Here is a 15,614-nt window from a genome sequence, read left to right on the forward strand (position 1 = left end):
TGAGCCGCTTGAGGGCGAAAAGGGGGTGGGCCGGTGATATCGGTGGATGCAAGGTCGGTGGTGTTAGAGGGGGTGACTGAGGAGGGGAAGAAGAAGGGACAATGCCGGCAGCGGAGGTGGCGGTCCGACTCGCTTGGCAACTAACTCAACACATTTGATATGCAGTCCAGGAACGCGCTACTGTTGAGGTCCAAGTTTGGGAGCATAAATGCTTCTGCAGCTTCATCCAATGAAATGTGTGTTCTTTTGGTTTCTTCTATTTTTCTCCAGTCGAGTTCTTCTTTTTTTTTTTCTAATTTTTTGATTAATTAGAAGGATGCTTAGTTTTCTCTCAAGTTGTCGGTCGTATGCTTCTTTCTTTTGATTTTGGCGTTTTTTAAAAAAAATTAGCCTTTTTAAGATTCTTATCATTTTTTTCTTTTATCCATTTTTTTCGTTTTTTAATGTTTTGATTTTTTCAAATTTCAAATATTTTTATGATGTGGTGCTTGATGGGTGCATGATATGCGCCACGTGTTTTAAGAAAGCAAGAAAAAAAATGTCACGTCCGTTAGATAGTTAGACAAAGTTAAAGAGAGTACTTCATTTAACCAATTTGATAAGTTTTAAGACTTGATTGCGCTATTTGAAATTTTAGAACTCGATTGTACATTTGCAACAAATTTTAGGATTTCTAATTCACTTATCTCTAAAAAATGATTCTTGCTTTTCATTTTGACCAACAACTCATCTAAAAACCTCTCTTTGTTTCTCTCCGACTATTCTCACATAGGTCCGTTGTAGAAAACCACCTTCACTCTAGGTCTCTTCTACTAGATCGAACAATAAAGAGTACTTGGAAACCACATTAGTCACGAGATTCCTTCCTTGAAATATTTATCAAACATCGACACACATCAGGAGCAACCACCAATCAACCATCATATACAAAACAAGCAACTGAACAATAAAACAAACTAAACAAGAAAATAAATTGGACACAAAATATGTAGGTCGTTTAGTGTGATCTACTTTCATGGGAAGAATAGCAGATGATTTCATTATAGATCAAACGATATAACAAAAGCTCAAATATTATTAGTGTTTCCCAGCCTCTAATTACACTTTATAACTCACATAGTATTTAGCCCTCATAATTTCTCACCAAACAATATATGAATCTCACACAGGAATTCAAAAATTTTACAATAAGATTTAATTGGTTTTAATACTCTTGAATTGCTGTAGGGTACAATTCACAAAGAAACGGCCTCTTGAATATTTTTCACGAAAAAGACCAACTTCTACATATAGAAATTATTTGGATCCAAAATATGAAATCAATTCAAGCTGGGAAACCTAGTTAGATCAGGTTTCCTGTTCAACCTTAAACTCGAGATATATCTTCAACAATGTCTTTTTCTATATTTGTGGGACCCATCGAACTGCAACAGTTTCTTGTTGGATGTTTAAAGACAAAGCGGAGAAGCAGCGAAAGTTCACAAATTTGATTGTCCAAATCATGTGTCCTTCCCCTGAGCAACTGTTATTGAAGTCCTATGTGCCAGGTTAAAGAATCTGAAGGAATCGTTTGACTAAGATGAATCGCTCTTTTGCCTTATTTAAGGTAGATCTCTGACCAAGTCAAGTTAAAGGTATTTCGTAGGGAACTAAATTTTTTGTTTGTTTTTATTTTTTATCAGATTCACATTTTGATATCACTAGCAAGAGCGCAAGGGGAGTTTTTGGAGCATCTTTGGAATATTCTGGCCTCGAACAGTTTTTTTTTCCCTTCCAGATTCGATCTGCCTAGGCAACTTCTTGAAATTTCTTCATTATGAATGTGGTTCTGCTGATTCAATGAGCACACCGGATGCTATTACAATGCGGGCATGTAGGTTTTATTTATTAGTTCATGCTTGCTGATATACAACATGACAACTGGCATAAAGTCATTGAGTTTGTTGTATGTTGGTCTCAATTCTGGTTCATCAAGATATGGCGTCCAATCTTCTTACTTATTGTTGGCTTGTTGTGAACTGGTATTTGATAAATCGTTTTCACAGCTGTACCAGTGTTCAGTGCAGATGGATCACGGTTTAGAGTCTGGTTTGACTATCGTTCTTTTGCTTTACGTTGGTCAATTTGTAAAGTGGGTGGAGTTAGATCGCAGTGTGTTGCGGGATTTGTTGCCGCAACCCGCTGTAGTTAGTTGTTCCTCCCAGTTAATCTCTGCGTCTTTCGCTTCTCTTTTGGTTTAGATAATTTGTTATTCTTTTGGTTTTGATATATTGTTGCTGTCATAGGACCTTACACTTTGTGCTTTATTTTCTCACGTACGATGAATACCTAACAAACTTCACATACGATTGTTTCGAGGCTTAAAAATATTCCTATCAATAGATTATTTGGACTCAATAGTTAAATACGAGTGTAAGTCATTAGTTATTGTAAAAAAGAACGACGTTGTCAGGAAAAAAAAATGAGAAGACCTAGATTGGATCCAACCTATGTCCTCCTCGACACAAGTAAAAGGGAGACAACAAACAAATTTTTAAGGACGGTCGCCGAAAGAAAACCGTGACCATGCTACAATGCATGTGTGTATCTTCTTCTGCAAGTTTTTATTGGGATCTGCTAAATTTTCTATTTCATGAAACAGCTTTCTCCTGTGGAGTCATCGGTTTGCCTTCTGCGGGAACTTCTCATAAAAAAAAAGGAAAGGAAGAGGTACGAATTAATGTCGCTGTGTTGCAACGACAAGAATGTGGAGTGGGAGATAACCACCGAGAGTGCAGCATATACTGCTTACCAAGTAGATGTTTCGTGGAGATCTTCGCGTAAGGGTTTTTACTACTTCTTGTTTATATTGGTTTCACTACTTGTTTACATTCGTATAACGTTTGTTACAAGTAAGTATTGACTCCATCCACCAGTGCTAATCTATAATTAAAGATTAAGGAGAAATCTTAGGGCATTTGAGCTGTTTGCCCTTCTTATTAGATGGTATTTTATTTGACTTTTGGATGTGAAATATATTTGTTAAGATTTAATTGTCTGTTGCAGGTTTAAGAGGGAGAAATACGTCGCAGTACCGGCTTGAAGCTTTAGTCTGGCTTAGGAAATTTTTCGTGTATCTTAGTTTCTCCTTACATAGTGTCGCAACCTTCTTAGTTTCTTCTTACATAGTGTCGCAACCCGCTTTTGAGGAAAAGGTGTCAGCCTAGTACGCGCTAAGTCTAGTTCTGGGATTTACTTTGGGTTTTCCCAAGCCCATATCATATCGCGACTTGTGATTTAGGTTTTTTAACTTGCAAGTGATTTTTATTTAGGAGTCGTCACTAATCAGTTTATGGTGGGTCGATTAGATACCCAAATAAAGTAATGAGAGAAATGTCTTACTTCTGCGAATCAGAGATTAAATGAGTTCGGGGACTTGGTTACACTAGTTGAGTAACTAGTGCCATTTCGGTACCTTTCATCCTATTCATTTTAGAAAATATTTATCAAGCAGTTTGAATTGATTTTAGGACCTATTTCCTAACATGTGAGGTGATCAAACGAGTGCATATTCATTAATGATTAGCAGTCAAGAAAGATATGCAGCCTAGGATTCTAATCGTAACTAGGGTGACAACATTCAACACATGACAATTTATGCAATTATATACTAATTAGAAATAACATGCATAATAATAATACAACAGTAGTAAAAATAACATTCAAAATCCTACTGTATAGCCCCATAGGCTTATCCAATTTAGACATAATTATTAATCAAATAATTTACATAATTTAGAAAATTATTCAAAAATACTAATTTCTAAACTATTTTTTAATTTTAAAAAAATTCGATTTTTTTAAATATTTTTTAATTAAAAATAATTTAATATTAATATAATATTCAATTGGGTCAGATTTGGATCAAGTCGAAACCGATCCGGGTCAACGGACCCGACCCATATGCAATGACCCAGTTTAGATCTTTGGATCCGAATTAGGTCAAGGGTCAACCCAAGTGGTTGACCCAGGTCCTAAACTGGATTAGGCCCAATCCAATGGAAATGGACAAAATAGGGCCGGTTCGACCCAGTCGAATCTGCCTTAAATGGCCTACAGACCAGTCTAACCGGGTCTGTAGGCTGGGTTCAGGCCGGCTCCTGCATGCACAGGCATGCAAGAGCGCCGGTCTGGAGAGATATGACGATTGGCCGGTCATCTCGCCTGGCCATTAGCCTCACCAGCCTTGGCATTTGGGGCCGAGGCGGCCCCTGCCTGGCCAGCCACGTGGCAGCCGACCGAGCTCCGACCGAGGCTCTTCCAGCCCAAACGTCGATCAGAGCTGGGCCAGCGAACCCAAGCCAATTTTTAGCCCTCCTTAGTCTTACCTAGCCACCACACAGCTGGGAATGGCCTCCCGACTCCCCGGCCAAACTGGAGATCGCCGACCGAGACTCAACCAAACGGGATTTCATTTAGGCATTTTGTCGAACAGCTGGAGCTTATGGCTAAAAATCGGTAACCCCGACCTCTTGAAGGGCTCGAGCCTGCTTTGGCGGCCACGACTCGTCTCCGACGGCGAGTCTGGACTAGGAGCAGGATCGGTATGGGCCAGGATTCAAGCGAAACGGCCGATGCGAGTCCCAATCAACCTACACAGAAAAACAGGATAAAGCAGGGGAAAAAGGGGCTGAGTAAACTCACCGATTGGAGGCGTCAGTTCAAGGGACTGTCGGCGGCGTAGACTCAACGGGGAAGCTTCCTTTGGCTTTGTTTTTCAACCCGCAAGCCAAAGGTTGAAACTTTTTTGCTCAATCTCTCTTTCTCTTCTTCTTTCTCATTACTTTGTTTTTCTTCTCTCTCTGTGGCTGGCTTCTCTCCTTTTCTCTGGTCTTTTTATGGTCAACGACCACTTGCTTTTGCCCCATTAACTCCTCATTGAATGGCCTGCACCGGCCTACTTTGCGTCCTTGACTTTTGTGGCCGTTTTAGGCCAGTACATGGATCCCCTCCATCTCGGTGTCCATGGCAACGGTTAGAGGAAGAGGAGAGAGGGAGAGGGAGAGGGGCCAGGCTGAGTGGGGAAAGAGGAAGGGAATGGCTGGGCCGTGCGCGGGCGAGGGGAAGAGAAATGGCCGTGGCCGCACGAACGAGAGAGAGAAAGGGAGAGGGTCGGTGAGCACGCGGGCGAGGGGAAGAGGAAGATGGGGCTGGGGTTGGGTCGGGCCGGCCCTGGCCCGGGCCAATCTAATTTTTTTTTATTATTATTTTTTAAAATTTAATTAAAAGAAGACAATACATTCTAATAATGTAAAATGCACCTAATGTCTATATGCAATGCAATTGAATAATTTTTTTTTTGTTTTTTAGGAATTAAGGACATTAACTCCTAAATTTTGTATAATTAATCTTGGGTGCGAAAGACAACTATTCTGTTTCAGAAATCAATTTATGACCAGAAATAGATTTCTATTCCATGGATGAGTTTCTGAGAAAAAAATACGCGTCTGATAACAATACAAAAATTTTTGTTCCCAAAATAAAAATTTGTTGATAACAACACAAAATTTCTCTCTCTCGAGCACCTAGCAAGTGGACAACTGGTGGAAGGTGGCGGGAGGTGGCAGCAGATGGTGGGGCGACCAATATGGAGGACAGTGCCAAGAGGTGGATGGCGTCGGGCAACGGCAGGAGGTGGGTGGCGAGAGGAGGACAACGGCGGGAGGTGGGGGTGGGAGGCAGGCAGCGGGCAGGCAACCAGCTAGTAGCAAGAGCGAGCGATGAAAAGAATTTTTATTTCTAATTTTTATTTCATAAATAAAAAAGTAGAAAAATGTTATTTCTCATTTCTGTTTCAAACCTATTTCTAAATTAAAATTTGTTCCAAAAATAGAAAAATAAAATTATGTTACCAAATGGATTTCTATTCCAAATCTGTTCCTAGAAACAGAAAAATAAAAAAACAAAGAAACAGAATGATTATCATTCGCAGCCTAAACATAGGTGTCAACACAATAGTTTTTGACATTGTAAGAGTACCAATTTTTGTTGTCTTGACAAAACTATATGAGAATATGTGTGGAAAATCCCCAGTGCGGGTATTTTTCTTTTCACATTTATGACTACACAACATTTTTTCTTAATCTTAACCGTGATAAAGCATTTGCGCCACATGAGAAATAGGGTTTTTATGTCACAAAAAAAGTTTGAGGCAAATGTGACACACGGGTACAAGTTTGGAGTAAATATGTTACACTGGGCATAGTTTGGGAATTTTTGTGACTTTTACCCAAAAAAACTAATAACATAGTTAATGCATATCCATTCATTTTATTGAATAGATATTTATAGAAAAAAAAAACTTACAATAGCATGTTCTTTCTGATTTACTAAAGCATTTTCAGACAAAAAGGATACGATATGAAATACATATATGTATATACATACAAGTGTGCGTGTCTAAGTTTATTACTAAAACATTTTTTGTCTTCCCTTTGCACAGCAAAAGCTCTAGAATCAGAACGCCATGTCTTGAGATCGCCGGCGACAAGGACGGATCTTGAGAACGCCTTGATCAGGAGCTTCATAACGTCGTTGACGATGAGGTTCCATGACCGCCGATCTCGTCAAGATCTAGACGGTCATGGTCGAGAGGCGCATAAGCACCTAAGGGTGGCCCAGCGAAAAGAGTGGCTCCCCAGCCTCGGCGGAGTCCCAACAAATGAGAAAGACTAGAGCTCGACTGTGGACGAGATCCACCGCTTGTAGCTGCTAGAGCTCAATAGAGCTCGCAATATCTGGTGGTGAAGGTGAGGGCGATGGTGGCGGAGAGGGCAAGGGAGAAGGCTGAGGTGTTGGCTGCTGGAATCGTAATATTGAGATGAGAAAGAAAATATTCGCTCAAATGGAAAAGATTAGATACAGTCTTAATTCACTCTTCAGGCACCAAATAAGGAAAGAGATTAAAAAAGCTTGTTTCGGTTCGGTTCGGGCATATTACCCGAACCTTCAATATACCCAAATTCCTTTACTTATTACCCAAACCGAAAAGACCCAAAATTTTCAATTCAGTTCAGGCAAGTTTGGGTATTTTTCACTCTTAGGTGGTAGGGGTGAGCAGTTTAAAGGTCGTTCCAGGTTCCACCTGGAACATGAAATCTATTTATCGAAACCGGTTCCTAAATTTTTGAAACCTAGAATCTACTATGGATACTCTAGAACTTAGAACCTACCTGTTACATGTTCTAAGGTCGTTTCATGGTTACCCAAGTTACACCCGTATTCTTAATTGAATGATTGCAATAAATCATCACATTTAATGATCATTATTTGATGCTATAATTCACTGTCCACGTATCCAAAGGCCATAGCACCTTCTCTCTACACAAAATATGTGAGGCCACCGCACATTTTGACTAAATGCTAGCCATACGCTACTGCACCTCCGCTTTGTGCTTACCATCCTAAGGCCACAACGCTTCCGCTCTACTTGGGCCATCTTTTGCACCAAACACCACTGCACATCGCTCCTTGCGAATAGTCAATGGCGTTAGGGAAGGACCCCTACCACCTTCCTTGGGGATCCTCACCGTTGGAACCCTAAACATCACGGCTCTACTACCCTTCCAAAGGATACTCACAGCGAAAGCTATGAGCAGACATTTTAGATAGCACGCTTGCAAACATCACGGCTCTACTACAGCACAAGACAAAATCGCAACAAACTATAAATTGGCTCACGAGGATTTTATTATAAGCATAGCTTCGATTATACACAGTACGGAAACACAGAACATACTAAGCAAGCTCCAAAGAAATTACGATTCCACAAGATTGTGGACATACTAGGCATCTTCCATATGCAAATCTGGACTTTGGGGGAACCAATGTCAACGCCAATTTGGTCCACGCACATCGTTCTCGAGGAGTTAATTCTGACTCAATAAAAATTGACGTAAGTCATCAAACCCGTTCATCAATCCTCGCGACATCTGATATGACGAGGATTTGGACTGTAATTTCCAGTTCTTTCTTGCGAACGAACCCTCCATTCGGTTTGCAGAGATCCCCCCACGACATAAAGTCTGGGTGACCGCAGTTGTAATTGTTGGCAGATAGCCAACCACTAACTGCAATGCCCCCGAAAAAAATACTTCTTAGTTCTTTTTTTTAAAAAAATAATATAGATGAAGCCATGTCCAATTAGCACATTCATACTCAATTTGGACTGATGAAGAGAGATAGCATTATGTTCTTTCAATAGAAGATATTCACATGTATATGTGGATTGTTGCTATGATACTCAAAAGTTGGGTAATCATGGGCTTTGCGCCCTTTCCAAAAAGCCACTCGGATTTTTACCATAAAATAAGAATGATGTTCATTTATAAAAATATCTGGGAAAAATTCTGCATGATTTTCTTTTAAATTTTTTGCAAGATTTACATATGGTAATACTTAAATGTATTTGCGTTAGCCCATTTGTTTTGGATTAAGAAAAACTGAAAAATAATAATAAATCATTCAAATTTCAAAAGGTAATGCAAAAGTTATATCCGAAACTACCTGCCAACATTTGCATGTTGTAAAAGTTTTGGATTTTTTGGATTAACAGGAAGTAGAAGTGTGTGCAACGTAAAAATTTGATTATGTAAAAAACAAAAAAAGAAGAAGTAAAAGTCGACCCATACACGGCTGTCGTAGAGAAAAAAGAAAAGAGAAGCCTACCTATTTTTTCCTTATCGTTCTTATGGTCGTTGTTGTTCAACACACGCAATTTGGCTTTTACGTACATTTTGATCCTCGGAGGAAGGTTGTGCGCTTGTAAGTAAACGGACAGCGAATTCCCCTCCCGGTCCCCATGGCGTTGGGGAAACACCTTTAACTTCCTACGCACGATGATTGCAGTTAAACAAAGATGAGTTTTAGCTAATCCTGTTTAGAAACATGAGCTTTCTTGGTTCTGGGAACGTACCAAGTCCTCCTCGTTCCGAGGGTGAAGGGGTCGGAATACTGAGGGTTCTTGTTCGATGTGGAGAACTGCCGGATCTTCCTAGTGGTTATGTAGTGTGGCGGGTCCCTGATGATGGTGAGAGTCTCCTTCTTCCTCTCACGCTTGCTGACCAAAACCTCAGCCCCAAATTTACAATACTCACCCCGACGGAATCCATATGGCTTATTGTTGAAACTTGCCAAGGAAAGAAACTTAGAAAGCCCCCATTGGGGCTTCGCTTTACTGAATGCCCTCAACTCCTTGCCTTTCTCTGCACACAAGTCCACCAAGTTGATGTAAGTTTGTTGTGAATTCTATAAAATAATGATGACGTTACTAGAAGTGGAAGTGTGATTTTGTGATCATTGATTATGGATTACGTGATGATCAACCTTTGAAGGTGACGTACTCCCCGCGAATGTTGTCAAACACAAAAAACTTGTAGTCAACTACAACTTGCCCACTGTTTCCAAGCTTATTTGGCTCCTCGATTGACAGATACATGGACATATATACCTTCCCCTCACGGTCCTTGTGTCCCTCAGGGTAAAGGCATAAGCTCCTGAAAATGACAAATTAAACGTTTAATCAGCTGTGAATTGATTAAGCATCGAAGTTGTATCTCTTGATTGAGTTCGTTGCGGTTCCAAAATATATGAGTGTCGAGTTAGATGAAAAAAAAAGGGAAATTCGACAACTCACCATTCGTAGCCCCCAGCTTCAAAGACACCGGATTCATACGTATTTAATTTTAATAATTCGGTAACTGAATTTATCTCCACTACATAATGAACTGGCGGACAAAATCTACGGGACAACTCGTCGTCACGTTCTGTCACAAAAAAAAATGTCATTTGAGCACAATTGATTGTATTCACAATCTCGGAGATAGAAGGTTGTTCAATGGCTCGCCCCAAATGTGCATAAATTGGCCCTTCCACTTCAGGTCTTTCAGACAAACTTTGAAGGCTAAATATTCCCGAAAGGCATGAGGATTGAAATCCTATTTCTTGAGAAATCCGTGCTCCATACATGAAAGTAGTGGGAATCGGGATCCTATTTCTCGAGATATTTGATTTTGAATTGAATCGAACAAGAATAAGTTCATGACAAGGTAAGCTCTTACTTAACGATCATGAATGATCGTGCATGTAGAAAGGTCTTACCTGAATCCTCTAAAATGGCATTACAGCCAAATAAAAGTTTGTTAAAAAGTTTAAAAGCAAAAGCATGACTTATCAAGAATAACAACAAAGACTTAGGTTGAGGAAAATGAAAGTAGACCGCAAAGACAGAAAATGAAAGTAGACCGCAAAGACAAAAAATGAAGAGAAGTACCAGGTTCACTGCTCCTGGGAGGTGCGCTGCAGCTTGGCGTCTCCACTCTAGGAGGCATGTCCCTAAGCTTGCTCTTAGCTCTTCGTTGCTTCCTAATTTGCTCCTCTCTCTCTCTCTCTCTCTCTCTCTCTCTCTCTCTCTCTCTCTCTCTCTCTCTCTCTCTCAATACTCCGCAAATGAACCCCAACCTCGATAGTGTTTATATAGAGAGTCTGACAGATAATGCATGGAATCATTTGTTTAATCAATCATAGCTTTACCTACTCTTGTATTGGAAGTCTTTGAACAAATATAAAAAAAGACCCTCCCAGCAAATAAACATTCTACATTTGAAAATCACTCCAAGAAATCAAACTTTCACATTGACAGAACGTGATGATGTTTCGTCATCGACTATCAAAAGAAGCAGTGCTCATTGGCAAGGCATCGCATTTATTGGTTGATGATATCATATTTTTCCCTTATTTGCCTTTTCGATATTCACGGACTTATGTTGTGAAAGGTCTTAGGAAGATCTGCATTGAGTTGGTACATAGAAAAGAGGGTACCATGAGGTCGTTCAAAGTAGAAGCAAGCAATCAAGCAAAACTATTACAGGATCCAAAATGCCAGTTTTTCTTCTGATAAAAACTGCTAAACTTGACCGAAAAAAAAAACTCCTAAAAGAGAAGATTCCTCTCTCTCACAGGACACAAAATGCCATTTTTACTTCTAATAAAAAATGCTAAAAGAGAAGATTCCTCTCTCTCTCTCTCTCTCTCTCTCTCTCTCTCTCTCTCTCTCTCTCACAGGACACAAAATGTCAGTTTTTCTTCTAATAAAAACATGCTAAAGAGAAGTTTCCTTCTGTGTGTGTGTGTCTGTGTGTGGAGGGTCCACCGTGAGGACTCCGTGGCTGCCGCCACCAGTAACGCCGCCCACGATCAACCATGTGCATTGAGCACATTGAAAAAAAACCCCTTTCTTCAATCATTGATTTATGTGGCCACTGTTCTTGGTTTGAATGTTTATTATTGCTCTGATCGCTTTGCTCGGTTGCGAGCACGCGCGGCTCAAGGTAGGAGCTCGTGAGCCAGGGTTATCTTGTTATCATGAATTCCGTCTGTCCCACTTCTATTCCATGAGTTCAATGAATGGACAAGTCTTTCCTGTCTAGAAGAAAAAGGAAAAAGAATTTATGTCGGAATAGATAAATGAATATTTTTCATAATCCAGGGATATGAGTGCAGACACCCGGCTACTTGGAGATCCATCAAAACACTCCGCTAGTCCCATAAATCAGTTAAGTCTCGGCCTTTGCTTGTGGAACTCGCCCTAACTAAGATTAGTTTGCATATGGTTGATGAGATTTGAACAAGTTACCTTCGATTATTGAGCTGGAAATCCTTTGACATTCCAACCAACTGCCCCAATCCTTGGAGGTTAAAATGAATAAATAAACTACTTTTTTTGCTTAAGTTGTTTCACGTTTATAAAACGGTTTTAAGGATGTGCACGTCATTGATCTAACACAATTAGGGCAGTGCTAATTTTGCTTGACAAGTATGGAATGATTCAAGTTTCCAGTCATTTTTTAAAGTGACTTACTTACTCTAGTTACTCAAACACACAAAAAAGAAGAAGAAGAAGAAAGAAACAAAGAAAGGAAAAAGAAAACTCAAACACCATCGTGATTATGGCTCCGTTTATTTTGTGGATGGTGAAAAATTTTGAAAAATATATTCTTAAAAATAATCCGCTCATATCGCTTTGAAAAAATCAATTAATGAAAAATGTCTCATCATCGACGACACATGTATACAAAGTATGAAGTCTAAGGTTCGATCTTTATTTGTTGTAGTAATTTCATTTGAGGGGTACACTAAGTAAACCGCTTAAAAAAGAAAGTCAGTGGGAAATTACCTGGAAGTGGCCCTCGTTGACTCATTGACCAATATCCCCACCGAATGTGACGTCATCGGTTCTGACGTCATATTGGCCAGCTCACCACGAAAGTGGCACTCGTTGACTCTTTGACCGGATATGACGGAGCGTCTACGTGTTATTCTTGGGATTAATACCACCAAAAATCCTAAATTAGTACATTTATGATAATTTTATCTCAAATTAATTTTTTGACCACCAAACACCCTAAATTGGTATACATGTAACAAATTTACCTCGAACTATTTTTTTGACCACCAAAAACCTCACACTGGTACACTTGTGACAATTTTTTCCCGATTTATTTTTTTGACCACCAAAATCCCTAAACTGGTACACCTGTGACAATTTTACCCCAAACTAATTTTTTGACCACTAAAAACCCCAAACTGGTACATTTGTGACAAATTTATCCTCCGTTAATGTCCATTAAATTGAATTAATATCACGAAAAATCACAAATCGGTAAGCTTGTGACAAACAAAGTGGTAAAACCAAATTGGTGCACCCGTCAACTACCACGTGTCATCAAACTTAGCAATTTGAAAATTTAATGAAAACTAATGGAGGGTAAATTTGTCACAGATGTACCAGTTTAGGATTTTTGGTGGTCAAAAAATTAGTTCGGGGTAAAATTATCACAAGTGTACTAGTTTGGGATTTTTTGTTGTCAAAAAATAATTTGAGGTAAATTTATCACAGATGTACCAGTTTGGGGTTTTTCGTAGTATTGACCCTTATTTTTTAGCCTTTAGCTCCAGAGCCCAATTCACGGAAGCACGTGATGGAGACCTCCCACCGACCTCCGGCCCTACCTAACCCGACGTCCCTCGTCGCACTGACAAAAAGGACAATCCACTCGACGGATATGACAATAAAACGTGAATTGGCTGCCTATACATATTAATAAGTTAAAGTAAAGTCTTTGTCTCGTAAGAATTTTCTTGATTGTTTTGTTTTCCTTAAATCTTGCAGCTAGCGTAACGTTACTTTTATTTAGAAAGAAACAACTAAAACCTCCCCACATGCGAATAATTAAACGCGCAAAATTCACATATATTTAACATAATGTTCATTTTCAACATTTCAAAAAATAGGGTTTGCCTTTTCTTAAAGTAAATCCAATTAGTCTATAAAATGCACATATTTATCTACTAATTCACCCGACGCGGGATTTCTTCTTTTCGCATTTGTGGCTATATAATATTGTTTCTTAATCTTAACCGTTTGATAAAAACATTTGCCCCGCAAAAATAAATCTGTTAATCTATCTAGTATATAATATTCGTCCGGTTTGGTCATAGGAGCCTACTGCCTAGGAGGGAGGGGCTGGGGTTGGTCGGTGGGAGATCTCCACCGCGTACGTCCGTGATCGTGCGGTAGACGAGCTGCGTTGGGCTCTCGACATAGGGTGCGTTTGGAAACACTTTGGGGGAAAGTTTTTGGGAAAATGCAAAGAACTTTGAGCTAAAAGGGTTTTTCAAAATGCAAGTAGTATTTGGTAATATATATTTTAAAATCACGTTTGAAAGTAACTTTGGTCTAAATACCGTTTGGTAAAATTAATTTTGTAAAGGACTTTTGCTCATTATTTATATAAAAAAAATTGAACAAAAAGCACAGTCACTGCCGGCGGGCCAAAACGGCCGCCGGCCAACCTCTGACGGCCAGATCTGGCCGCCGGCCAGCCTCGCCTGACGGTCGCGCGATCCTCAGGCCGCCTCACCTGGGTCGCGCAACCCAAGCCGGTCAGGCGACCCCAGGCGGCGGTTGCCGGAGGTCGGCCGACCCCCAGGCGGCGTTGGCCTTACCCGCGTGACCCGGGCGACGCCTAGGTCACGCGACCTCAGCCGCCTCGCCCGGGTCGTGCGACCCAAGCCGACGCTTGCCTAGGGTCGCGCGACCTCGGGCGAGGCGGCCCGAGGTCGCGTGACCTAGGCGTCGCCCGGGTCGCGCGGTCCGGCCTAACGCCGCCGGGGTCGGCCACCTCCGAAACCGCGCCGGGTCGCGACCTCCGAATGCGCCGTCGCCGCAACCGCCGCTGGGGTCGCTCAACCTCGGGCGGCGCCTAGGTCGCGCGACCCGGCCTCGGCCACGCGACCTAGGCGCCGCCTGAGGTCGGGCGACCCCCATGCGGCGGTCGCCAGAGGTCAGCCGACCCCCAGGCGGCAGTGGCCAGACCCCTCAGGCAGCAGTCGCCAGCCTCCAGTTTGGTTCCTCGGGAAGATGAACAGTGCCAGACGAGGGCAAAACCGGAAAATCAAAAAATAGATGAGGGTAGTTTCGAAAGAAATTTTTTTTACTTACCCGGGTACTATTGCTTACCGAAAAAGCTGAAAACCCAAGGCAGCCTAGGACCTGCCTTGGGTTTTCAGCCTTCACAAGGCCAACTTTAGCTCAATGAGATTTCAAAAAAAATTTGGCAAACACCAAATTTTAGGCTAAAGGGCTTTAGGTGCCCAAAGTGGCTTCCTAAAGCCAATCCCAAACGCAGCCATAAAAGGCTCGGGAACAACACGTGCTGCACGCCCCCGTCTCGTTCGGTCAACCAGTCAACGAGCGCCACTCTCGTGGTGAGCTCGGCCGTATGACGTCACCCTTTGGTGGGGCCCCCTGTGATTATGGGAATCTGAGTGGACGAGTCAACGGGTGCCACCTTCCGGTCAATATGAGCATTATCCTAATTGTATTAGATGAATGACATTGCGTCTCCTTGAAATCACTCCCAAGATGACACATGAAGCAATTTAAGCAAACATCGTCTATTTGTTTTAACTCGCAAAGGTTGACGTAGTTGGTTGGGATGTCAGATGATTTCTAACTCGAGAATCGAAGGTGAATTCTTTATCAATTGTGTGAAACTGTTCTCAAATATCAGGGCTTATTCAGTTTTACGGGACTTGTAGAGCATAGACCTTTAGGTAGCCAGGTATCTAAGCTTGTGCCCCTATTTATAATAAAAAAAAAGATTTTTTTATCTATGTCTATACAATTTCTTTTTCTTTTTCTTGTTTGTGTAGAAAAGACATTCCATTCATTAAACTTATAAAACGGAGTGGAAATACGAAATCTGTGATGATCAAATAACCAAGGTCTCACAACCTCTATTTAATTACCTTGTGTCACGTGTGCTCGCAACGAAGCAGAGCGATTAGAGTAATAAGAAACATCAAATCACGAAAATTTTACCACATAAATCAAGAACCGAAAGTAGGTAAAATTACAGGACTTTGACAATCGCAAATGGAGTAAATTAAGTAAAACTGCCTGAGCTTGTTAGGCCGAGATTGCTGGACGGTATTAGACTTATCGTAGTCCCGGGAATCGCAATTTGATTTCTCTCCTGAAGATAAGCGTTTTTCAATGCGTTCAATGAGAGAGA

General features: G+C 40.9%; 2 protein-coding genes across 2 annotated transcripts in view; both read right to left on the bottom strand.

Moving 5' to 3' along the window:
- LOC115687212 (uncharacterized) overlaps nt 1-15,614 on the bottom strand; it is an 83,238-nt gene that overhangs the window by 38,847 nt on the left and 28,777 nt on the right. The window lies entirely within an intron of this gene.
- LOC115687210 (uncharacterized) lies at nt 7,705-10,456 on the bottom strand. The gene is made up of 6 exons (XM_056318191.1): nt 10,310-10,456; nt 9,674-9,803; nt 9,364-9,533; nt 8,954-9,242; nt 8,707-8,867; nt 7,705-8,108 (listed from the first exon to the last, which is right to left on the bottom strand). The coding sequence occupies exons 1-6, from the start codon at nt 10,365-10,367 to the stop codon at nt 7,942-7,944; spliced, it is 975 nt and encodes a 324-aa protein (XP_056174166.1). The 5' UTR covers nt 10,368-10,456; the 3' UTR covers nt 7,705-7,941.

Source organism: Syzygium oleosum, unplaced genomic scaffold, assembly GCF_021117445.2.
Source record: "Syzygium oleosum isolate NSW1041296 unplaced genomic scaffold, Sole_v2.1 Sole_v2.15, whole genome shotgun sequence".
NCBI lineage: Eukaryota > Viridiplantae > Streptophyta > Magnoliopsida > Myrtales > Myrtaceae > Syzygium > Syzygium oleosum.

Bases quoted from the DNA above. Each gene is read 5' to 3' on its own strand.
- LOC115687210 (XM_056318191.1), bottom strand. From the start codon at position 10,367: ATGCCTCCTAGAGTGGAGACGCCAAGCTGCAGCGCACCTCCCAGGAGC. The intron at 9,243-9,363 runs GTTGATCATCAC...ACTTGTGTGCAG, and splicing joins GGAGTACGTCACCTTCAAAG to AGAAAGGCAAGGAGTTGAGG. The intron at 8,868-8,953 runs GTACGTTCCCAG...CATCGTGCGTAG, and splicing joins CTCGGAACGAGGAGGACTTG to GAAGTTAAAGGTGTTTCCCC.